This window comes from Pempheris klunzingeri, chromosome 8 (assembly GCF_042242105.1).
Source record: "Pempheris klunzingeri isolate RE-2024b chromosome 8, fPemKlu1.hap1, whole genome shotgun sequence".
Lineage (NCBI taxonomy): Eukaryota > Metazoa > Chordata > Actinopteri > Acropomatiformes > Pempheridae > Pempheris > Pempheris klunzingeri.
The window spans coordinates 14897277-14923287 of record NC_092019.1 but is presented as its reverse complement, the minus strand read 5'-3'; the positions used below and the strand labels follow the sequence as shown (position 1 = coordinate 14923287).

Genomic DNA, 26011 nt, shown 5'->3' with positions numbered 1-26011 from the left:
CAGGAATCTTTGTGCACTTTTAATGATGATCATAATAATAAGTAATAGCGGCTCAGTATCAAAGAACTCCTAGGGGACAACCAAGCTGGTAATAGCATCTTGACATTTAAGTTCGACAAATGTCAGAAAGAAAAGAGATTAGTTAAATGGGAGTTTAAGATAAAAAAGATGTTTGTGATACAAGCTTAAAAGTAGCTGTAGAGTTGTTGAATCTTTTGGCATCAGAAAAGCTATTTCAGAGTCAAGGCCCCCCTTAATGCTGCAGTCACTCAAATTCATAAAGTGTAATGTGTAATGCGCACACATGCACACACACACACACACACACACACACACACACCCAGCCATCAGGCCTTAGTGGAGCAGTTTGAGAGTGAGCAGGTGAGTGCTGCTGAATACTAAAGTCCTGTATGACTAGACCATTCCTGCTGACCGCTGCAAAGTGCTCCCACTGATCACCGCTAATGTCCTCCATCACAGTTTACACTCAACACTCCGGAGAGAGTGTGTGTGCGGGTGTGTGTTGGGGAGAAAGGTGGATAATTGGGACAGATGGGTGAGATAGGATGAAGCGAGAGTGGAGGGAGAGGGAGAGAGCAAGACAGTTGGCATTGATTTTAACACTCTCTCAAGCCTTTATTGACATTTCATTTAGCTAATGAATTCATTAGTGCTTCATAGCATAATAACCCCTACTTGATAACCAGAATGGTTCCCTGGAGGAAATACGATGTCTTTACTCCGTTGCCTCAGTATTTTCTGACTCCCCCAAACTCATTCTCAGCCTTCTTTGATTTTTATTTCCCTCCACATCTGTTTCTTTTTCTTTTACCTAGCAGGGTTCCTGCCTGTTTGTTTGTGCAGCATTGTGTAACTTGTAAATGAACCTGTTGTTTGAGGTGACATAACCTGCCAGTCTCTCAACAGCAGCACAGCACACCCTCAGGAATGATGGAGAAAAAGAGGGAGGAACAAGATGTACAAGCGCATTCATCTCTACCTATGTATAGGTGTCTTTGTGTTTCTGCTCGAGTGTATTCGCTGTCTATGTGATGCTTGTTCACCTCTGAGAAGGAAATGATCTTTATTCAATTTACTGACGACTGACTCTTTCTTTATTTTTGTCTTTTTGACCTGCTTCTAACTGGGAACACGAGAATGTGTACAAACATACACAGTCAACCCTGATTTGCATTAATTGAAGGACAACTTATACAAAAACTACTTTTCGAAAGCATAACGGATGTTTCACCCAGAGGACTTATTGTACATTTGCAATAGTACATGTATAGAACATGTACATCTCCCCATTTGGACTGAAATTTCTGTCAGACTCAAGATGCTGGTTCATGAATTAGAAATATTTATTCTATTTGTGTTTGAGTCTGATGCTTGAGAGGTAAAATCTTCTGCTGTGGTCTAACTGTATGGATGTCTGTTGTGCCGAGCTGACCTGCTCAAGCTCTCTGTGGGTGTGTGTGAGCATGTTTTGAGGGTACAGTGTGGGTTGAGAGTGTTTGGTAATAGTTTGTCTGTTGTTACAAGAGTAGCAAGGGCTCCTTCTGTTGATTTAACATTTTTGTGTGCAAATATCTTTAAAGTGCGCATTCTGGTATTAGATGTACATGGTGAGTAACACCGAAGTTGTAACACACGTGGACATGCATGCACACACACAGATACAACAGATGGCCAACCTCTCATTTTGTATATTACCTTGGGACAGATGTTTGTCTGTGTGGTCATTAGTGATCGCAGCATCAGATAATTACCTGGAGACACACCAGCACATAAACACACACACACATACAATTAGTGAATGTTTGATAATTACAGGATGTTTGATGAACCATCTGGAACACAAAAGCTCATGTAGAAACTGAAAGACATGCACACAACAAAATCACATACACTAAAACCTGAAATCATAATTATCAAAAGACTATCATTGCCCTAGTTCTAAAAAAGAACCGTGGATAGCAAAACGACAGGTGAGACGTGGAGATGAAAGCGTTTTTGTTTCACAGTCATTACGATGTCATGTCTCATTCGATGTTTGATCTTCTCCTTTTCCACTCACCTGGCCTCTGTAACCTCTCTTCCTTTTTCCATTTTTTAACTATCCTTTGCCACTGCCGTCTGTTTCTTTCTCTATCTATTTCTCTAGCCGATACCTTTGCTCTCAACCCCTCCCCACCACTCTCCTCGTATCTCCCACTCCTATTGCTTTTCGTCTCATCTCCACAGCCCATTCATTTTTTAGCAGGTCAAGGGTTCAACTGTTTAGGCCTTTGAATCTTAGTGTGTGCGTGGAGGCGGGGGGTTGTGCTTGTGTGCATATGGCTGTACAATATGCCTACATGTGGGAGTTTGTGTGTGCAGGGGATGGGAGTAATATTGCAGTGGCAATAATGCTGAAAAATCCTTGAAGGAATGAAAGAAAAAAGACAGAGTGCTTTATTTGGTGGTCAGTATTTCTTTTCTTCAATAACCTCCATTTTATTCCATGACTCTGCTTCTTATTTTGCTGCTCTACCTGGAGGTTTGCTTTCACGTAGGAACAGACGTGGGATACAATTACTGTACTGCTCCATTAAGTTGACCTGCATACAGTATATGCCTGCATGCACGTGAGTGTGCACGTTACACATATTTGCACCTGTTTGCTTGAATGCCCATGTGTCTTCACCATTGATACATGGGCCAAGGTTAAGAGCAGCTCAGACAAATTAATTATCTTTTCTCTGTAGGAGAGATGACTCATTGAAAAATAGGCTGTGAACCAGCACCTCCTAGCTGAGCAGAAGCCCGGGAATCACTCTCAGCCTAGCATACACCAAGGGGCTTCTTTCTGAGTAAAGCAACTTGGATTTCATCCTCAGTGTGATCTTCAGATCATATTTTTTTCCACTTTTCATATGCATAAGGCCAATTTATAAAAATAACTGCGACTGAAAGAAGTCAAGCAGGCACGTTGCATTTATAGATCAAAGTGGCAGAGGAATTTTAATGCATATGAACAAGTTTCACTTCCCTGAAATCATTGACATAAGATCAAGGCTTTCATGTTTTGCATTGCTGTGCTTTGCACAGAATAGACTGTTCTGGTGCATACTGCACTGCTGGGTATACCAAAACACTTACACAGCCAACTTTAAATCATAGCCTGAATTAGGAGACCTGAGACCGCAAAGATTATTTAAAACTTATTATATAATGTACGAACACCTTGGTCATTTGTATGTTGAAATTTTGCTTTGGATGTGTGCTCTCTAGAAAAATGGGGATGCATTTTTTATAATCATGAAGGTGCTTGATGTTACAAAAAAATCGTTTACTTCAGTTGATTTAGGAATTTCCAAAATCATTTAGTCAACACTTTGATATACAATAATTTTATTGCAAGCCTTTCTTTTTATCAACAGGGCTTTGCTGAATCTCAAGATGAGGTTTTCATGTATTCTGCTGTCTCAGCCATAGCCTATTACCCCTGACCTTTCACCTTTCCCCTCTGTCCTCTGACAGGTAGCCCCGGGGAAAAATGAGCGATGAAAAGGTCGATGTTAGGGTCAAGGATCCAGTATTATTGAACTATTGCCTTATTATATCTCTCTTTACCTGTTAACATAATGGTTGTTTGTGTGCACTCTCATACAGTTGAATTGACTTGTACAGGAAGGAAAAAAAAAAAAACCCACTAAGAACACAAGCGGGGCAAAAATGCATGTATTATTATAACACTGTGTGTGCCCTCGTGTGTGTTCATTCTGGTGTGCTCTCATGTTTATTTATTGCAGCAGATAGGACCTACTAGGACATTCTGATAGCACAGAGTCATCATGCATCAGTAACAATGCATCAAATTATATCAGACTTACCTCCACCAGCAGCACAAGCCATGATGCAGACACTAATAATTCATGCCGTTTGCTTCAACCAGCCTTCACATCAGCGGTGATGGAGAGAACAACCCACTGCAATTATCATGAGCAGCAGCATTCCTGTGTTTAGCAGATTGGAGATGCCAGGCGCTCAGCTTTGCGCTGTGCAGAAATGTCCTGGCTGAGCGCTGCCAGGATGGCAGGATCACAGTGGTCCGCAAGCAGCCTCCAGCTAGCAGCCTCAAGGCCTTGGCTACCTCCTTTATATGGGCAGGGTGCCTGTTTCCCCTGTCTGTTTGTGTATGTATGTTTGGTGTGATTGTGTTTGCACGTTTCTGCATCAGTCTGCTGTGAGGCCTTCTTACCCTTGCTGTGAGGTATATTCTTACCCTGTGGAACAGGATTAGTCACAACACCGAATGGGAAAACATGGAAACAGCAGGAGAATAGGAGAGGAGAGGAGAGGAGAGGAGAGGAGAGGAGAGGAGAGGAGAGGAGAGGAAACCCCACAAAGATGAGAGGAAATGTGTGGGTGGATTGTGCGAGTGCATGTGTGCCTGCATGCCATGGGTATTCATCAATTTCGCTAAGATTCTCCACTTTTCCTATGCCATAAAACCCCGAGGCAAGAAGTAAACACAAACTCTGTAAGATCTGCTTCTCTCTGCCTCTTTTTGTTCCTCTCTCTGCCATCCCTCTTGCTTCCCTCTCTTTTCTTCACATATAACCATGTATTGTTTGGAATACATGTCTGTCATCTAGTAAAGGGAAACAAACATGATGTGAGGTCCGGAGGATGTGAAACATATTGTCTTTCATCTTTGAGTATGCAGGTGTTGCAGCTTCCGAGTGCTTCTCGTGAAGAGTGTAAGCCCTATTCTAAATCCTGTGTTCGCAGCTCCAGTTAACTTGTCTCTTCCAGGTATGACAGAGATGTGTGTTTTTCAGAAAAGCTGAATAAGAATGTGTGAGCCGTGCATAGCGCGAAGCAAGCAAGCCAACCTATAAACTTTGTGTGTGTGTCTGTATGTGGGTGTATGTTTGTGTTTATGTGTGAGCGTGTGAAAAATAGCAGCGTGTGATTTATGTAAATGAGTGTCATCGGACGAGGAGGAGGCAGAATTCCCAGGCCTGATGAGTGTCTTAATGATTCATCAGCCTGGCTCAGGCAGGCATCAATAATGGATGACAGAGTGGGTCATGCAGGATTGCTCGCCCCTTGATTAAAGTGCTCCACAGCTAAACGCCTCACTTCCTCCCTCTTCTCACCCTACCTTCTTCGAGGATATATACAGAAATGTGCCATGCATGCACACCCCCACACACACACTTGCACACATGGTCATATACACCTCTTCCTCAACCTCTTTTGCGCACAGCTTTATGTCACCTCACCTCTCACATGCTTAATAAGCTCTCATCCCTTCCTCATCTCCTCACTCTGCGTCTTTGGTCTTAATCCAATCACAGCGAGTAAAAGAGAGAGAGAAAGGGGTATAGAGGGGCAGTGAGAGAGGGGGGACGAAGAAGATGGAAAGCGTGGGAGAAAAGAAGAGAAAGACACAAATGAATGCTTTATAATTTTGCTGTACCGAAATGGAACCTTTCTCTCTGGAGATAAGACAGGAACATAAATGTTCTCTCTTTCCCCTCCACACACAGAACGGAGGCAGTCGTTTTCTCTCTGTCTCTCTCTCTTTAAGCTGTATGTGGGTGTTGGTGTGACAGGACAAATCTCTGTCTATTAGGAGACATAAACCTCTAAACCCTGAGCTACACGGCCATACATACTAATGCAGCCATACTGAGGGCTGGATAGAAGTTGGAAACGATAGCGAGGACACACAGAGAAAGAAGGAGATGTGGAGAGCACAGAGATGGAAGGAGGCAGAGCAGGATGTTGAAAGCAGAGAGAGTCCTGGCGGGATTTCAATCCCCAGCAACAATCTTTGAGTACAGCAAAACCAGCTTTAACAAAGTTGGACTGATGTGCACCGCAGAGCAAGTTCAGTGAGTTTGTGTGTGTGTGTCCACTGTATGGGTGCGGTAATGTTAAAGTGAACAGTTCACTTTGGCCTTCTCGTCTGTAGTATCATTAGTCATCCGTGCACTTGTACCCTAATGTGCCAGATCACTCATTCTTGTTAGACACACTTGTGTCATCCCCCATTATCACAAATGAACCACACAGAGTGAACATGCACACACACACAAATACTCACCAGCACTTCAAAGCTTCAAAAGAAATTGCAATCATAAATGCCTGAAAGAGAGCAATCATTCCTCAATTCACCGACAACAGCAACCCATCCTTCTCGCTCCCCCCTCAGTCTGTCACACCCTTCGCCTCTCGTCTGTAATATCTGAGTAGGCGAGACTTAGACGAGCGTTAAGAGTGTAGCGCGTAATCTTTGATTGTATTAATCCTGTTCTTTAAATCTGTCACTTCCCAAACTGATTACCTTCATCTTCTTAACTTTTCTTTCACTCTAATCTGTATCATCACACTCTGACAGATTACAGTTTGATCACTTTAACAGATAGAGACACAATCCGCTTTGAAGCAGTCGATCAGCTGTCTTGTTTGGACAGACAAGTACAGTATGTGTGTGTGTGTGTACCAACTTTCTATATAAATTTGACTTGACTGTATATCCATTTATCCATGCAGGGTTTTCAATTGTGTCTGTAATTTAAATGTCAAGAGTGTATGGTCCATATAATTCCATTTTTCTGCCAGCTGGGAGAGGAAAGCATTTAATACTGGAGATGACATTTAGCAAGAGTGGAGAGAAGCCTGATAGGCACACAGATGGAAGGACACATAACTGACGAGTGCTTTTAATGCATGAGAGTGGAAAACAGACATGAGAGAGGAACTGAGAGAAACTCCCACGAAAGCTACGATAGAAAAAATGTCTGAAACACATAACAGGTGGAGTGATCGGAGAGGAGATGGCGAAATGATAAGAGCCGATCAGCTCTTACCAATCTCCTTATGTCATTTTCCCCCCTGAGAGCAGCTGTGGAAAGAGCATCAAAGAGGAAAACAAGAGGTACAAGAAACACAGACTGCATACAAAGCATACATGTGTATATGCATACAGATATCTGTAGAAATTTCAGAGACAAAGAGTAAAGTTCACCTGTGCATCCCTTATACCATCCTTTGTCTTTCTAGAATTGGTTTATTATGTTTGCCTTAATGTGCACTGAGAGAAAAGGAAAGAAACTTCCACCTTTTAGAGAGACAAATGCACGTCCCCGAAGAGCACAGTGAGTGAGTGGTAGGATCATAAAAATACATTAAAAGACACAGAGGAGACCACAGTTGGTAGAATGCTTGGGTATTTTAGGAATTTGCATGCACGCTTTCATGCATTTGCGCTTCTGCCTTGATCCCACCCAACACAAATTTTATCCACAAAACGTCTGGAAATAAACTAAGGGTCATGTTTGTTCAAGTGGAGAAAATGTCTTAAGATGTCCCCTGCTTTTTTTGTCTGTAAGCTATGCTCTGCCCCAGTGAATCAGTTTAACTTGTCCTGCACGAGCCAGAGGCTAAGCTCACATTGTATTCAGGATGACACGAACTGAGAAATTGAGAGAGGAGGAGGAGGGTGTTGAGAGGTGAGTAGATTTTAAATGTGGCTCCGAATAGGATTGATCAATGCTACAGTGCATGAATAACTATGTGAAAATAAGGGAGCCCTGTTGAATGGGGAGGAGAGATAAAGAGAGATAGAAAGAATGAAGGCAGGGAGGGGTGTATAGATCAGTGGAGGGGCTCTTTGGCCTTGCACTGTGATGGACAGGGAATTAAATTTTGATCGCACGCTGAGTGATCGTTTGGTTGGGCCTTGTGACTAATCATAGATTTATGACTTCAGCAGGAGAGCGATGTGATTTGTCTATGCCACAGACTTCCTGCTATTGCCCCAGACAAAAGCAGTTCAGTTATTTTGAGGTTTTTGAAACACACTCTCTCATTATTTTCCACCCGCTTTTATATCTGGTTGTGATGTCACACGTTATATATGGAGTCAGGATGCTACTCTTTTTTTAAAGCTTTAGCTTTCTCTTTTTTTATAGACGAGTCTAGGTCTTACAATCTGATGCCTACCAGTGTGTTTAGAGCACATTTATTTTTAAATGTACATCTGTAACACAGTTAACCGACTGTGAACAGTGTGTGTAAGAAGCACTCACTGTGCAATCTTGAAGTATTTAGACAGTGACTCAGTCTTTTCAGTTTTTGTGAATGTACTCTGAGAAAACCAGGATAGCTACCAAGTATCTGCTGATATCTATTGGTGAGATTTTGAGCACCCACTGACTGCAGAGTGATGTGCGTTTGCTGTAAAAAAAAAAAATTTAAAAAAGGGTTGCAGTTCCTACACATTTGATCTGATGTTGATGTAAACGCCTTTAAATTAAAGGGGCATACAAAAATTTGTAAACCTGATGCTTTGAATTTTAAGCTTAGAGCACAATACTCAAGATGACTTCTACTCAGGCTGCAATCATTTTAAAATGTCTTTTGTGGCTCTAGAGAGCTTTTTATAACACGAGAAATGTCATCAGGGTTATCACGAATAGAACTCGAACTCAAAGTTCATAACAGAAAGTCTGTGTTACAAACTAGAGTTTAAAAGATGTGGGCATTTACTGATGCAATCTCTGCAATTATGACCATTCTTTTTGTACGCCTGTTTCTTGCAAGTCCCTCCACTGTATGGAAATGAAATACTTAATTATTCATTATTATTTATCTGAGTATGCCTTGAAAGCTTGGCAACTTTAAAGTCCCATTTCAAATGCCATAGTTTGGTGAACAGAGCCAAGACAATAAAAAAAAAAAAAGAACACATACTGTATGAATGTACATATTCGCCCACAGTGGTGGTATTCAAAGTGAAGAAAGAAGGATTTAAGATTAAATGTAAAGAAAACAATGGTTACAAAGGATGCAGACTCTCAGTTTAAGGATCAAATCCAGGGAGATGCACTCTTCATTTCAACAAGGCAACAAAGGGCACAGGGCAAATTAGCAAATATAATCTCTTCATCATTTATTTATTCAGTTTGTTTCTTCCATGCTGCTCTACTTAAAAGGTCAGAGGGAGACAGCACATTTGGCTATATTTTGAGCCAGAGACAAAGAAAAGGAAAAGAATTAGACAAACACTGGTGAGTCATGGTGAAGAGGCTGGTGCTTAAGATAGCATACAGTTTACTCAGAAACACTATGAATCATGACACACCTGACCCACGATCACTGCACAGTATGTGCTCATCTTGCATTCTGAATTCATTTAGCTTGTCTAGTGTCTCTTTCACAGAGTTGTTTTCTGGCAGTGTGTGAGATGACGTAGCTCACTGGTGCTAACACATCTGTCCTTTTGGCTGTAAAAAAAAAAAACCCTAATGACTGTATCTATGGTCAACACATCTGCGATTTTGGCTGTGGTTGCTCCATGTACTTGTTTTGGCCATACTTCCTACTGGCTTTAATGATCAGGAGCAAACAAAAATGCACAAACACAAACGCTATCAGATGGTTTCACATAGACAAAATCACAGGCTGGGACCTGCATGCACATGCATACAAAAACACATCAGATGAATAAATGGGTGGGTACTGGCCATGGAGGCATATTAAAGGCAGTCAAGGGAGATGCATTAGGGCTGCAAATATCCGCTCATTAACACTCAGCTATCCTGTTTGGCAGTCTGTGTTAGTGTGTGCGTGCGTGTGCACAAGTGTGTCTGCCGCTGAGATCTACAGGTCATTACAGTAACAAGCAACTTAGCCCTCAGGTCAGCTGTCATTAGCTACAGAAGAATGGCCAGAAATCACACAGCACAGCCAGACTCTCAGACTGGCAGACTCTGGCCACTTGTGGATGCGCATGTGTGAATGAATGTGTGTCTGATGGAGAGAATCGCAGGAACACTTTCGAGGCAGCCAGAGGAGAAAACAGAGCGACAGATACATGTATATAGACTGAGGGAGTAGGAGAAGGAGGCAAACAGATTTGCTGAATTATTTTTTACCACCAATGGAATTGTTTCTATTCATTACAGTCGCCAAGTTAGGGTAATAATTATGGCTGACGATAATTAAAGACTTAATTGGGCTTGATAAACAGTTATGAATTGTTTATTTAATTGTTTTCACAAGGCACAGTAGCAATTAGAAGTTCTCTGAATTCATAAACGTCTCCTGTGAGTAGGAGATGTTTATGAATTGTGTCGCACTTCTCTTCTCTTCTCCTCTCCTTTCCTTCCTCCTCCTCTCCTCTCCTGCTCAGGGAGTGAAAAGAGAGGGATAACTCTTCAGCCAGAGAAAGGACAAATACTTCAATCATTAGACACCACACTTTCCAACATTAATTTCAAATAGGCAGATGGCTTTTGGAAAGATCTTGTCTTGGATTCTCCAAGTGTTCATTTGTGAAAGGCTACACCATGAAATCTATTCAGTAGGTTACACAGCTGAGGATACTCTATTTTCATTATCATTATTTTCACTATGGCTGTCATTATCACTTTTATATTTCTTCACGAGTTACAAAATATGAGACAGTAAATATAGATACAGTAAATAAAAACTGAGTTACTGGATTTCGCCAACTAGTTTCTGTCAATGGAATTGATACGTTTATACTGAACAATAGGTTTATTTTGAAAATGCTAAAAGTCAAGAGGAATAGTCTTGAAAATCACAATAACATACAGCACACAGTACGGAGAACCAAAGACAAACAGTATTGACAAGTTGAAAAACTAACAGCAGAACAAGCAGACATGTACTCTATTATAGAGGGTTCATTAGAGAGACGTACTGCTAATTGACAAGTAACCTTGTATGGCCTGCGTTTCTATCAGCTCTGCAATTACTGTAACAATGGTTTCCTCAAAGTAAGCCATATTCATGAAGTTTTTACTTTTTCTGCCCCCTGCAGTAGAAGTTCTCTTTAGTAGAAGTTAACATATTTGAACAGAGAGAATCTGTTACCACCAGTTATGTTGCTACTGGGCTCTGTCTCCCTCTTCGTGGATGTATTATGCATGCTGAGTGTTATTCTGGCCTATTTTTTGCTACTTTGGATATGTTATGAATTTCACACTGAACCAAGATTGCAATTAAAACTTGTGTTGCAATGCTGTTAACAATTATCACATCTGATCAGTTTCATCTCAGTATGTACAAGCCAACATATTTAATAAGTCTGAGGAGACATAAATTCACACTCTCCTCCAAATGGTATTCAAGCACTCACCACTTGCCTCCGCACACCTAGTCACATCCACTTGTCCACATATAGTGATAAAATAGGGTTGTCATTCTGCTGCCTTTCCTTCTGACGTCAAAGAAAACTACATTTTTCTTCCATGGTGACACCCCATTTGTTTAAGACTATCACCTCTCCCTGTATTATGCTCCATTCAAACATCCTGTTTTAACAAGAAATAAATGAAACTGAGGAATAAAAATGCTCTCAAAATGCTGTGTCAGAGTACTGTAATGTCTGTTAGCATCAAAAGTCCTCCCTCACACCCTCTCTAGGTTGAATCCATCCATCCATGAAAATGCTGTTCAATATTTAATTACAACCAGTGAGGAAAGTGACCAGTGAGACGAGTGAAACAAGTTAGCTCAAGCACAGAAGGTGGCTAAACACCTTTCTAAAGTGGTTAAATCATAACAAATGGCAGTGAATGTTTGTCAACTAACCATGTAACCTATGTATTTCATATAATGTAAATGAAAAACATAATTACAGAGGTATACAAAAAGATATTACAAACTTGGCCTCAAACATACATTCAGTCTCTTTGTCCCTTTATGCTTACTGTCAAGATGCCAATAAGAGTTATAAAAGTTGTAGAAGTTATTCTATTATAAACATATTATCTAATAAGTCCTTCTGTGCAGATCATCTGTCTTGGAGGCCAAGATCTCCCAACAAAGACTTCTGAAAATTCGTCCTCATAGCATGCTTACAACTTACAAGGATTAAATGTTGGTGAGACATCCAAAAAACCAAGAGGGAGTGACAGAGTTCTTCCTCAAGGGATTCTTTTCTTTTTTTTTTTAATCAATATTTTGTATATCATTAGTCTTTAGTGCACACATTCTCAAACGCTAAGAGACCACATGTGTAAAACACTTTAAGCATAACCTATTCATTTCCATGCATGTGTGTCTGAATATCTGTCATAGCAACTTTTATTTGTTTGCATAATTTCAGCTAGAAAGAGCGATGAGCGATCAGATTAAACTTCCACATTTCACATGTCCCTCTGTACAGTGCCAAGGATTCATTGTGTTTGGATGTGCGTGCCTTTACACACTTTTTAGCTATGAGGAGGGATAACATGGCACCTCTTCTATAAATTGAGAATGAGCAAAAACAAAAAAAAAAACATATGTAAACACCATTCAGGTCTGCAGATATCAATTGTGCTTTCTCTGCAAACAGATTCTGCTAGTGAGGTAAATTGAGGTCTAGATTAATTTAGCACTGGTATATCAGGCTGACAGATTGTGTGTGACTGTGCATGCATAAGTGTTTGTGTTTGTGTGAGTGTGCTGAATATGTAAGTGTAATTCTATGAGTGTGTATATACGTTTTGTGCTAGTGCATAAGGGTAGGAACCATATGGAGTGTATGCATTTAAAGCAAATGAAAGCTGTCATGTTTGGTTTCAGTATTCAGCAGGAAAACCGGGAATCAGATGTCAGGATGTTTTCAACTTAAACGAATGGCTTCTGAGTTCGTGCGTGCGCGCGCACACACACACACAAGCATTTATTTCACTTTTCATTAATTAACAGCTTTTCTTGTGTATATACACACCTCCTTCTGTATATGTTTTTCCCTGTTTAGAATAATTACCCTCACAGAGCGCAGAGTTGAGAAAGGGCTAGGAGTTGCACAGGGATGTTAGGAGCTGCGCAACAATACACACATGTACATGTAACCCCCTTAATGCAGACTGGTGAGGTTGGGGGTGTACTGAACAAATAAATGCATAAAAGTGGCTTAATACAGTTTACAAAAACAAATGCGTGTGCATACTACCAACTCAAACCAGAAGACACACCTGTTACCTGGCTGCAAGGCCGCAACTGGCGGGCTAAGCGAGGTTGCTAATCAGCTTCTCACAACATTCACTTCATAAAACACACTTTGCAATACACATTATATCCTTATCCACTACCGAAAGGTATTTTCCATTTTTTCCATCAGTGCACAATCCGGCTCGCATTGCTACACAGTGCTAATATCACTCACCGAGATATTCAGAATCTGTTGGCAGCCGCAGGATTTCTCTCTGGACTGACTTCTCGATTCGGTGTAACTCAGCATCTACCAAGTCCCGCTACACAGAACAACAGCCCACTTAGTTTCAGACAATTTTTGTCACTTATCGACCGTTTATCCATCGATTTACCTTAACTATTTCTCCTTACCGCTAACTGCGTGGCGCACTCTCTGATAGCTCCATGAGAAGAGGCCGTGCTACGTGCTCGCGCAACTGTGGTTTTTTCTCTATGGTGCATTCGATGAACACTTCTAAATAGAGGAAATCCTAGTACTACTCGTGTAACGTTCAGGAAAACTCTGAAACTTGGGCAGAAAATAACCAGGGTTACATTCTCCCCTTCTAAACTGCATGAGTCTCTTCATGCATGTCTAACTGAGTATGTAGGTGTGTGCACAAAAATGCTGTCTCTAAGGCCTGAAAGAATGAACTAATAGCCAAAATCAAAGGTTCTCCTAACTCGTCATAAGTAAATGAGGTGGACGTCTCTCTCTGGTGGAACGTCTCAACCCTGACTCAGCCTCTGGTGCAATATCATCAGTACTCTCATCTGGTGACTCTGGTTGGATGCGATCTGTGCCATCTTTTGTTAAAACAGATGTAGGCTCAGCTTCTGGAACGTCAATTACGACATGATCTGTGGACCTACAGTGTGAATGTGTAACTGCATCAGTACTCCCCGAAGCAGGAGCTTCAACTTGGGACTCATTGGTAGGTCTCTCATGAGTTCCTGTGAACGTGTGTGGCATAACAGTGGTGTCTGTCATAACTGGAAGTGGTTGAGGTCTAACTAGTGGTGTCTCCTTCTGCACAAAGGGGCCTGTAGTGATTATCTAAATAGAGGAAATCCTAGTACTACTCGTGTAACGTTCAGGAAAACTCTGAAACTTGGGCAGAAAAATAACCAGGGTTACATACACACACACTGAGTATTTGAAGGCTTGCAATTACACAGCTCATATGTAATCTTGCATAAGCCCAAAGGTTAACAAATACGCAGCATTCATTACCTCAATCTCATCACCCAAAGGATGGCCGCTCTGGGTGATTGGATCATTTCCTGGTTTTGACTTAAGCCTGCAAGGCTAATCGATACCATGGCACACACACATAGCAGCACAGGATCAATGTATGTTAGTTACCTTTCTTTGATTTCAGTTGAATCCTGTCAGCCTGGTGATTCCTTCAGCCTCCCCTCCTCTTCACCCATTCTGCCTGTAAATCAGATAAAACCTACCAAACGGAGGACAGTTTTGTTCCCTGTATGTGTGTAAATGTGTATGTGTGTGCAGTTAAGAAGTGTCTGAATATTGGATTTATATGTGTGAAAAGTGATGGCATGTACAACAGGGATTGTTAGACTCAGTGGTAATAATAATTCAGAGGTGTTTGTGCGTGGCTCTGTGTGTGTGTGTGAGTCTGTGAGGGCAACCAGGGGTCATTTCTCCTCTTGCATGCATTCCAATTCTCCCTCTCTTTTCCTCTCACCTCTGTTCCTGTGTGCACGCATATTACTGAAGCAAATTGGGGCCAATAGACTCTGTCACTGCATGACCCAGGGCTCACCAAACAGAAGAAGAGCATGCCAGAAAGAGAGGAAAAGGCAAATAGAGGGGATAAAAGGGGAGATAAAGGAGCGGAGAAAAAGAGTGAGTTGGAGGAGGAGGAAGAAAAGACTGGGACAGCAAGAGAGCTAGCAAAGAGAGAGAGAAAGAGCCAGGAGATGGACGGAGGAAAGGGAAGAAGCAGAGAAGGAGAGAAAGAGAAAGAAGTGACAACCTCAAATTAAATTCCCATCATGTCAGTGTAGAACAGAATTCAATAGTGTTTATTGGCAGCCCCCAGCCTGAGGGAAATTACATTCTGAAGGAGAGCATGGCATGAATGCACACACACCCCTGAACACACACGCACATGCACGCACATGCACACACACACACACACACTCACTCACACACACCCAATCACATAAGCAAGTGCACACATCTGTTGTACACAACACTGTGCATGTCCTCGGACCAAAAAGAAAAAGAGAGCCCGCTGGCTGATGTGAGCATGCAGACAAGCGATTTATCTCCTGGGGTCCATGTGCCATTTGTGCAGTGCATGTGTATGTGTATCTGTCTGTCTATGTAATATTTACACGCCTTAATATGTGTTTTTGTGTGTGTGTATTTGTCTGAAACTCTCTCTTCTTCACACGCACGATTTTGCCATGGTACAAAAGTCTAAGTTGTGTGCTTCAGACACTCAGTTTTTCTGTCAGCTACAATTGCCGCTTTCTCTGCAGTGAAGCTCAGACTATTTGCTATTACAGTACATACACAGGTTTTTATTATAGTGGCTATATTAAATGTGTCCCAAGGCTCAAGTTGCCATGATCACGGGGCTTCAGTGCCTTTGTCCAACCTCTAGCAGCAAAGGCAGCGTACTTAAATGGGAAGCTGTTTAACAGTTTTATGCAGAGCACATGTAGAGGCTATTACTGCTGATGTCTCTGGGATGCACATTTGCTCTAAATGGCTAACAATCTGCCGTTCTTTTAACACCCTCCCCCACTCTTGCTCTCTATCTCTGCCCCCGTAACCCTTTATGTCTTTGTCAGTTTATGCCTCTATCTTGTTGCTCTCTTCTTTCTCTCGCCGAGTCCCTCCACTGCTCTCACACATGTTCTCTCCGTCTCTGTCTTTCTCCAGGAGCGTGCAGAGGGTGCTTTGGGCTGCTCAGTGGAGGATCTGAAGGCTCTTTTCTACTGTGAGCTTTGTCACAAGCAGTACCTCAGACACCAGGAGTTTGACAACCACATCAATTCCTATGACCATGCACATAAACAGGTACATGGGATGCACCTGCACTACAGCTACACACACATATAACGTACCAACGCACACACAGACATTTTTTATGATCTCCTGTCATGGATTTTGGGTGTGTTAGCATTATGTGCGCTGATAGAAAGCTACTTTACATTTCCATGTCAATCTGCCCATTGGGTACAGTTTCCCAGCAGGTAACAGTAAGAGTTTGACAACCGCATCATCTCTTAAAAGCACACATACAGTGGTGGAATATCCCAACTCGAGGCTAACACACAAACACATAGCACTGCTATGCTTTAGGTTTCCTTTTTAACATGCTGATACCTTAAGATGAGATAAACTCTACTGATCCCACGCAAGGAAATTTAAGTCACAGCCACCAGAGAAAGTAACTATATTAAACCAAGATTCTACTATATACATTATTGTATCAAGCATAAAACAGAAATAGAGGTACTCCATGGTATAGATATAGTAAATAACAAAGTATAAATGGCAGGATATGCTACTTGTTTTTTGTCATATTTATTGAAATTCTCTGTACCCAAGTGATAATCATCACGTTGCAAACTGGGCAATGCACATTTGATTAAGGTGACAAAATACAGACGGGACCTGAAAAATTCCTATTACACCAATAAGGAAATGTTTCAGGTTTAAACTGTTATATGGCCTATGCATGAAGTAATGTATTTCCCTTTTGCTTCCTTACAAGTTTTTTATAGACACAGTTATGTACACAGATTTCCCCTGTGTTTAGGGTCAATTAGACCTCTTCGCTGTTACAACCATTATGAACAAACTCATAACTTTATAAGTTATAAAACAATAGGCTATATTATATTAAAAAACTGCAGTGCTGAAAGTACTGATATCAAAATAGACTTATTTGGGATTTGGGAGGGATACCAATCACAGATAAATAGCACACAAAAGTCAATTTTCTTTCACAAATTTCCGATTTGGGTTCTCTGAGACCCCAAGCAAAAGTGTCATCTTTAGTGGCTTACTAAAAGTAAAGCATTTCTCATAGAATTAGGAAAAATCAGATAGTATGAAACAATGTTAACTTCGTGTTTCAAGCTGTTACAGAGGTCCCAGGGGCTCCTGGATCCCAAAAAGAACATTAGGATTAATATCGCATCAGAAATAAACTGACCCAGTAGTTGAACCAGGTGACTAACTAGGTTACAATAAATGAATACAGAAATACCACTGATTAGAGAAATCAAATCAGGTGGATTAAGTTCTTGCCTTGCAGAAAACAAAAACAGTAACCAAGGCAACCTGAATGAACCCCCCCCAACAAAGTATTAAAGTTTTCCACATCCCAAATTTACAATGATGAAAGATTCTTTTTCCTTAAGTTCTGAATTTAGAGCAGTTGATTTGTATGTATCTGGTACATAAGTTCTACGAAATTCACTTCATTCTTCAATTTGTATTTCCTTCACAAGAAGCATAAATATTCTGCACCAAATAAAACATGAAGCTATTAGTCACAGCTCAAGTATGATTCTATTATTCCGGTTTGGACAAGATGAGGCCAATGGACCATTAGGAAAAGGCCCGGCAGCAGGTTTTCTCCTGCGTTCTGCCTTCACATCCATTTTCATATGCAACCTCCACTCTGGACTAACAAGCTGAAGGTTCTGCTGATAGCACATTCTCCTGCAGCTATCTGTTGTCATGCCAAGACATACACTCACATACAAAAACATACAGACATGCACTTACCCATGTACACACTCGTCCTCAAACACAGGCAATCTCTCAACCAAGCCAAGCCGCTTTCCACTTCTGAACGCCCACACTGTACAACATGAAATAAACATTAAATAAGACTGTTCCTTCACTGTCATTGTTCTTTGAAAATGAATTGCAGCAACTGCAGGCCAATGTTAATGCTTTGTTTTAGCCAGCGGCAGGCACATGAAATGAGCTGCATGAGGCACTGAGCTGACAGTAGCCACTGGCACTGCAGGAACACACACACACACACATATGGGCATGCATGTACACTCTGCCTACCGTGCAGACAACGGATGAAATTCTAGCTGAAGACAGCTTCCCTGCAGGAGTATTGGCTTTAGAGAATGGAAGCTGATTGCGTTTGCTCTGTCTCTTTTCCTTGTCATCAATTCAGGGATAAACATGTCTGAATACAGTGCTTTATCAGCATTTACTGCTGATTACAGACACTGCTCCTTACACCAGAATTACACTCTCTTTTAAATAAAAGAGTAATCAGCCCATTAGCATGGCCCCTGACATGCAACTTAAGGATATATCATCCCTCATTCTAAGGCCCTAGTGGATATGAATCAACTCTGACTCATCCATAGTTGCCTCAGCCTGAGCACTCCTTAACACATCTAAAGGAATATTGATCGAGGCTTTGACAGACGGATTGAGCTTCACAGCACATAGTTAGACTGGCATGTTGGAGAGCAGGAGTAATATCACTTCCCGCTGTTGGGGACATGGCATCATCTTTGAAGACAAAAGTATCCACTTTAAAGTGGGAAACAGAAATATCTAATGCCCTTTGTGCAGTGAAAATGTTTCTGCACGCAATATTTTGTTTGGCTCTAAATATAGCTACAGGTTTGCCTGCAGTGGGACCTGTTTTTAACAGAGAACAATAACCTGGCAGAGTGCAAATGCAAGAGGAAGGAGGAAGAATTCATCTTCATATATTCCATTCATTATAGATTGCTGTCTCTCTCTCTCTCTATCTATCTCTCTCTCTCTTTCTCTTTTTCAGTCATTGCAATGGACAGCTACAATACAACGACTCTGATCTTTTCTTCCTCCCTTCTTCATCCTCCTTCCTGGCTCTGTCCACAGTAGTTCATTATGTATGTCTCTCTGCTTTAACATGATTAATATTTCCCATAGATTGAGTCTGGCATCAAAGCCCCTCAAAGCTCCTTACCGCACACTAACAAACACACACATACACACACAATGACACAAGCATCTATAATGCATGAGCACCTATACTGTAGTACATGTATGTTTAAGGAAGACAAACCCACAAGTGCCGCTCCGTTGGCACATACTTAATGCTGTCTTCAGTGAGCTGACAGTGGGATGTTAAGCATCGAACGATAATGTAAAAAGACACTCGATTGTGTAAGACTCAGCAGAGATTAACCTGACGACTGTCAGCTCCAGCATAAGATCTGGGTGTGAAAGAGAGTGAGTGTATAAATAAATCTGATGTCTGAGGGGCTAATCTGATGTGTGCATGTGTGCATGTGTGCATGTGTGCATGTGTGCTTGTGTGCGTGTGTGTGATACATAGTGTAAGGGTGGATAATAGCGTAACATAATCTAAAAGTGAGAGTGTTGTAATCCTGTTGCAATTTATACTACAGGATAAGTTCAAAAATATATGAAATAAACAACACATTTATAAGACATGGTAGGATTGCACACTGAGGTAGCTAAAATATACAGTAAAGCGAGAGAGAATTAGACGGGCGATAGGAAGGACAGTGGTGCGCGATACTGCAGCTGTTCCCAAACTCCTTAGCCCATCCTCAGCCTTCAGACACATACGAACGCACATACACAGACAAAAAGGAACACAACAACATGCACGCACACACATACACACACACACCTGTCAAGCATGGATAAAGGAGGGATTAATGTGTGTGAGAAAAGGAAACCGTAGAGAGAGGCATGAATCATTGTTTCCCTGAGAGGCCTGGCGCATCTACGGCTATAGACACATTTTCATACAAATATACACATGTGCATTCACACAAAACACACACACACACACACAGAACTAATTGTTTTTTTTCTACACTATGATGTGGGTGAAGACCTACCAGTTTGCTCAAAATGAAATCATTCTTATTATGGGTATAGCATTTTGTCAAATTATGCTTCTTGCATTTGTGTAGACAAGTCACGAGCGCACTCACATGCTCAGCACATATAATGATCTTCCTTTTTTTACAAAATCCCTGGCTTTATATGGTGTCTCACAAGGTTATTTTGCCAATGATAAGTGGCTGTTCCTTTCTGTTTGGTGATGTGTAATTTCAGCATCAACAAATCAATGCCTTTCGTTTCCTCAAGCTCAAATGCAGATGTCATTGGATCAGAAGTTCTCCCCAACTAAGCTGCGCTGATTGACAAAGTGTTGAACATTTTAGAAATTTCAATGGCAAGAACATCGTCATCATTAAATCACTCATGTCACTCATCTCAAATGTGTCTGTAATCTACTATTCACCAGTTGGGTTGTGTTTGCTCTCAAGCTGTGTGTTGAAGGAAAGACGCTTTCTTGTAGGTTGAATGGAGTTAATTGGACATGAGGTTTGGAGGAGAACATCTGCAACCGCCGCTGACTGATGTGTATGGTTTGAAAGACAGCTGCCCGCTGAGAGCTTCCTAAAACTAATCTCTCGTTCTCTCTTCTCTCCTCTTTGTCCCAATCTTGCGCCTCTCTTCATCCTCGCTACCCCCTGCCCTCCACATACGTTCTCTGTCACTCTGTCCTGTTCATTTTAATTTCCTGCAGAGGCTGAAGGAACTCAAGCACAGGGAGTTTGCGCGCAACGTGGCCTCAAAATCATGGAAGGACCAGCGCAAACAGGATAAGGCTCTCAGACGCCTGCACCAGCTTGCACAGCTGCAACAGGATACTCAGCGGTGAGTGGGAGGAGTATGTGCTGGGGTGTACGTGTGTGCGTGTGTGTGTGTGTGTGTGTGTGTGTGTGTGTGTGTGTGTGTGTGTGTGTGTGTGTGTGTGTGCGTGCGTGTGTGTAAGGAGACCAGGGGCCAGAGTCTAGAGGGGTTAGAGTGCATCACATCCAGTCAACGTTTCTTAGATGTGATGGATGCATCCACAGATGTGAGAGCACTCAGTTGTCCTAGATAGGCTACAGGTGAAGTAAATATAACATGCAGACACATTCTTGCTGACACGCTGAGAGTAGATGATTTGTAGGGGGAGGAGATGGATTTTTAGAGAAGAATGAAAACTAGGAAGTAAATAAAATAAGAGAAGCAAGTTGAAAGATGAAACTTGCCTAAGGGTTTGCACACCTAAATTAATCAAAACAACAGTTAAAAAAACAATACCAAGTAATAATCAACTTGATTGCACCTATTCCCTGTGCAATTAAATGTGCTTTCACATAATCAGACGATGATATGTGAACTGCATTACTATGACTATCAATATCATGCCTCTGTTTCTTTCTATATGTCTCTCTGTCTATGGTTCTTTGTTCCCTTCTTTCTTTCTTATTTTTTCTCCCATTAGCATACATATTGTTAAATAGATCTATCTATCTATCTATCTATCTATCTATCTATCTATCTATCTATCTATCTATCTATCTATCTATCTATCTATCTATCTATCTATCTATCTATCTATCTATCTATCTATCTATCTATCTATCTATCTATCTTTATCTATAATGTTTAGGCATTTTCATGATGGCATTAGCTTTGCTGTTGAATTCACACACCATTTTCTATTTTATCAAAATAAGACAAGTTTAAGTGAAGTCTACTTAAATCAAATAAAATCAAGAATATTCTTATTCCTTTATGTTGCAGAGCCCCAGGAAGGACTTACGGACTAAGAAGTGCAGTCAGGGTTGCGAGCCAGCAGCAAGATAGAGACCAAAGAGAGCACAGCCCTGAAGCCAAACCTGAACCCTTCAGTGACAACCAGAGAGCACCTCCTACACAACCCAGCACAGCCCGTCTCAGCCACCAGCCAGAAGATCCATACCAATCTCCTTCCCAAATAAAGCGGGCCACTGCTCTAACACAGTCCCCACCAGTCACACATCCAGCATCCAACACGGACCCTCCTGCAGTGAATTCCCAATCTCGCCTGGGCTTGTACCCCCAGCTACCTCTACCTGGTCGGGGGAGGGTGGGAGGCAGGCTTGGGGTGTCCTTCTGCTTCTCACGCAGAGGACCCAGGCTTGAGCCTTCTGCCTCCGTCTTCTCGGACCTGGAGGAGGAGGAGAGAGAGAAGAGGGAACGAATGAAAGAAAGGATAAAGGGAATCATTGAAGATATTGACAGGGAAATTGGGGCAGCAGAGGAGAGGAAACACAGTGAGAGTGAAAAGCAGAAGTGCAGCTCCGACAGCGTTGGATCGAGCGACAAGGGGCCAATCCCCAGAGATCCTGTCAGAGAAGAGGAGGAGATTGAAAAGAGAGACATAGAGAAAGTGCATTCTCCTATTTCCACAGAAGCACCTGATAATCAGAGCCTCGATTCACTACTCTTGCCATCACAGACCCAGGTGACAATATGGGACACAGCACTCGCAGGGGAGCACATGGACACTGAACACACAGATAGCGAGACAGAGAGAAAGCAAGAAACAGAGGGGAGTCAGGAAGAGAGTCGGTATATGTGTGTGCTGCGGAAAGATGGCTCTACCTGTCTGAGATGGCCTGTCAGTTCGCTTAAGTTTACCAAGTCTCAACCACACATCTGCTACAGCTGCAACCCACTCTGCTTGAACCCCCAAAGACCAGTGCAACTCACAGACGATCTGCAGGTGTCACAACAAAATCAGTCATGTGCCCTTTCAGATGAATCAAATACATGTGTGCCAGCTACTCTCACACTAGATGCTCATTCCTGTGTACAAAGACAGACAAGACAAAAGGTGAGAGCACACAGAAAGACAGAGCAACATATCGATGCGGAAACAGAAACACACCTGTTCCTAAAGAACAAAAACCTTTCATCATCAGAAACAAGACCAGAAAGAGGTAGATGCTCAATAAGTATGGAGAACTGTGTGAGGGCAGCCTCCCATCCATTTGACCCCGCTCATAGTGACAGCTCTGACACAAACTCCCAGAATCCTCTGGGAGGCAGATTAGGGGGTGCGAAAAGGATCAGAGAGAGAACCATCACGGCCCTGAGTTGTAAATCAGAGTCTGTCATCCAACCTGGCACACAGGGAATGTGCATCAGCCCGTCCAGGTGTGAGTGTGGGAGTGAGACAATGTGCAAGTGTGCCAGCGCTCCACAGTCGTACGTGGGCGTCTCAAAAGTGTCACGCAAAAAGAGGAAAGCCAGCACAAAGAAACACAAGCTGGGTAAGAGGAAGAGCGGCGAGAAGGAAAAAGCTTCAAACAAGGGCCAATCAGCAAGGTGCAAAATGAGGAGTGTTGTCTCCACAGTTTCCACTGGCAGAGAGAGGAGAGGAGAAGCTGGAGGGAGCTGGGGGAAGAAGAGAAGGCAAAGGGACATGGGGGACACGAGGATGGGGGGGAGAGGGGTGCAGAGAGCAGGGAGCAGCTGTCTCCTGGGGAGATGTGAGACTGAGCCAGAATCTGTCTCTGTCAGGAAGAGGAGGCCTCACAGGAGCCACAGCACTGAATCCCAGTCACAGCCAGACACAGAGCAGGCAGAGCACCGCAGTGCCTACTCCCAGCTCACCAGACACACAGCAGACAGAGACACCAAGGGGGAGGGAAAGCGAGACGGAGATGCAGTGACTTTTCCCTGGCGGTCTCACTTCTCCTTACACTCCTTCTCACCGGGATATAACTCAAAGCTGTTTTGGAAAAGAGGTCACCATAGCAACCCCAAGAGTTTCATTGACTGCTGTTACCCTGACAACAGCCGTAGTTGCAGCCCAGCGAGAAAGAGAAAACTTCTCCATGGGGACCGGAAATTCATTCATAGTAAGAGGAAGAGTTTGAGGCATCAAGAAGTCTGGGAGGAGGCAGAGAAGGGCAGGAAAATGGGAGGGCGTTTAGGCTGCAGAGACAGGGGCCTGACTTCAGATACAGAGCAGTGGGAGTGGATGAGAGGGAGCTGTCCTGGAGGTAGCGAGGAGGGCAGGTCAAGACCAGGGTGGAGATTGAGAAACAGAGCAGTGGAGTGGGATCAGGTGGCAAGGTTTAGCCCTAGCAACTGGGGCAGGAGAAGCAGGCATCTTAGCACAGAAGATGTAGACTGGGACAGGTGCAGCATGGACAGATGGACATGGGACAGTAGTGACAGCTGGGAAGACAGGGGGACACACAGATCCATGTCAGGCTCTAGGACAGGGACAGAGAGCAGGGACAGCCCAGGCTGTGTGTGGAAAAGTGCAGGCACCAGACATTCAAGCTCAGGACACGTCTCCAGCCCTGAGTGGTGGACAAGTAGGCAAACATACAGCCCCCAGAGTGTGGTCAACACACGAGCCAGCAGATGCCACAGTCCGCGGTCCTGCAGCCCCTGCAGTAGCACCAGCATGTCCGAGCTCAGCTGGGAGTGGAGCAGGAGCAGCACCTGCTCAGGAGTCACAGTGGATGGATTGACAGTTAGCTTGTGCAGAAAGTCCTCAGGAGCTCCAGTACTCTCATCCGAGGCCCCTCAGGAGGCAAAGAATCAGAGCAGCCAAACATCCACTTCATCCAGCCTTACTTCCAGTCCCCTCTCTCATTCCTCACCCAGCAGATCCTCTTTTGTTCCCATAGTCCCGGGCCTCAACACCCACAATTATGACACAAGTCCTTCTCAGGACAGAAAGGAGCCCAATTCGCAGTCTGATCTCAGCCATGGACCCTCTGCCCCTGCCACAACAAGCAGGTCAGGCACAGCTCTTCCAGGACTATCCCCCAGTAAGCCTCTGACACAGAAACCAGCCAGAATGTTGCTTCTCCCTCTTATAGGGAAACTACCTGCAATCCAGAGAAGGGCAAGGAGGAAAAAAGGGCAGCTGGAGAGGAGTCAGGAGAAGGAGAGAGAGGATAAAGAGGAGGCTAAGGGCAGTGGAGTGAATCCTGGAGCAGTCATCAACAGTCAAATAGACATGATTGAGTCAAACCCCAGCAGCACGTCTAATCACTACCTGTCGCAGATTAGGACCAATGACAAACAGACAGGTGGAGAGACAGCTCCACCAATCAGCTTCACCGCTGAAGAGATGGACAAATATCGCCTCCTGCAAGAGCAGGCGAGAGAGCACATGCAGAAAGTCCTGGAGCAGACACAAGAGAGCGCAGAGACACACACAGAGACAAACTACACACACACAGCACAGGCAGAGAACTGTGGGACTTCGGAGGAACAATACACACCTGCACCCTTGCACAACCCTTCCCAGCCACAAGCTCAGTCAATTCACACAGACATGATGCAAACACAAGCACAGCACACCCACCAGGTCAGTCTCCCACTTCGACATGTGACCACGCAAGAGAACTTCACTCAGCCCATGGCTCTGGGGGTCCCAAACCTCCCCCCTCTTCCACCGTCTCCCCCTCTCTCCAGCCTCCATCATATCATTTTACAACACACAGCGCTCTCCATGCCCCCCTCCTCCTCATCCTCTTCCACCTCACCCCCCTCCCCTGCCATCCACCCACACCCAGCTCAGCTCCCTCACCCCCTGCCCCCTCTCCACCCATCCCTCCATCATCACCTTCACCTCTCACCCTTCTCCATATCCTCCCTGTTTCCCTCCATCCTGCTGTCCCATCATCCCATCCCTCTCCTCCCCCAGTCCCCCGCTTTTCACGCAACCCCACTCGCTCCGCTCTCCCCAGTAGCCCTGCAGCACCTGAACCCACAGCCTTTCATGGACAGAGCGTGGCCGGTGAGGTTTCAACAGAAGGCGTTGTGATTTTCAGAGTGGCTGCCATGTTTATTAATCCGAGACAGAGAGATAGAGACAGACTGCGGGAATTTTTGCTTTGGATAAAAGCCTGTTTTTTGAAATGGGAATGTGTCAGTGCTTTTACCAGCATCATCTCCAACTCTTATTCAAATATGCCATCATGTGCACACATGCTTGCATACCCAATCAACACCCCAACTATCGACTGTTTTCAAATGAAAATTTGTTTCTCAATCTAGCCTCTGCTGTGTAGCAGTAGATAGTGAGAAAACAGACTTTGATCCTTTGCTTTTTCCATCACTCCTCATTCAGGCTCAGAATAAAGGGAAAGGTGCACCTGCTATTCAAAGAAA

General features: G+C 43.2%; 1 protein-coding gene across 1 annotated transcript in view; it reads left to right on the top strand.

Moving 5' to 3' along the window:
* Positions 1-25664, top strand: part of LOC139204641 (zinc finger protein 804B) — a 30736-nt gene extending 5072 nt beyond the window's left edge. Inside the window, exons 2-5 of the mRNA XM_070834590.1 lie at positions 5850-5859; positions 15914-16051; positions 20580-20710; positions 21629-25664. Coding sequence (XP_070690691.1) covers positions 5850-5859; positions 15914-16051; positions 20580-20710; positions 21629-25664 — 4315 coding nt within the window. The remainder of the gene's footprint in view (positions 1-5849; positions 5860-15913; positions 16052-20579; positions 20711-21628) is intronic.
* Positions 25665-26011: the final 347 nt, after the last annotated feature.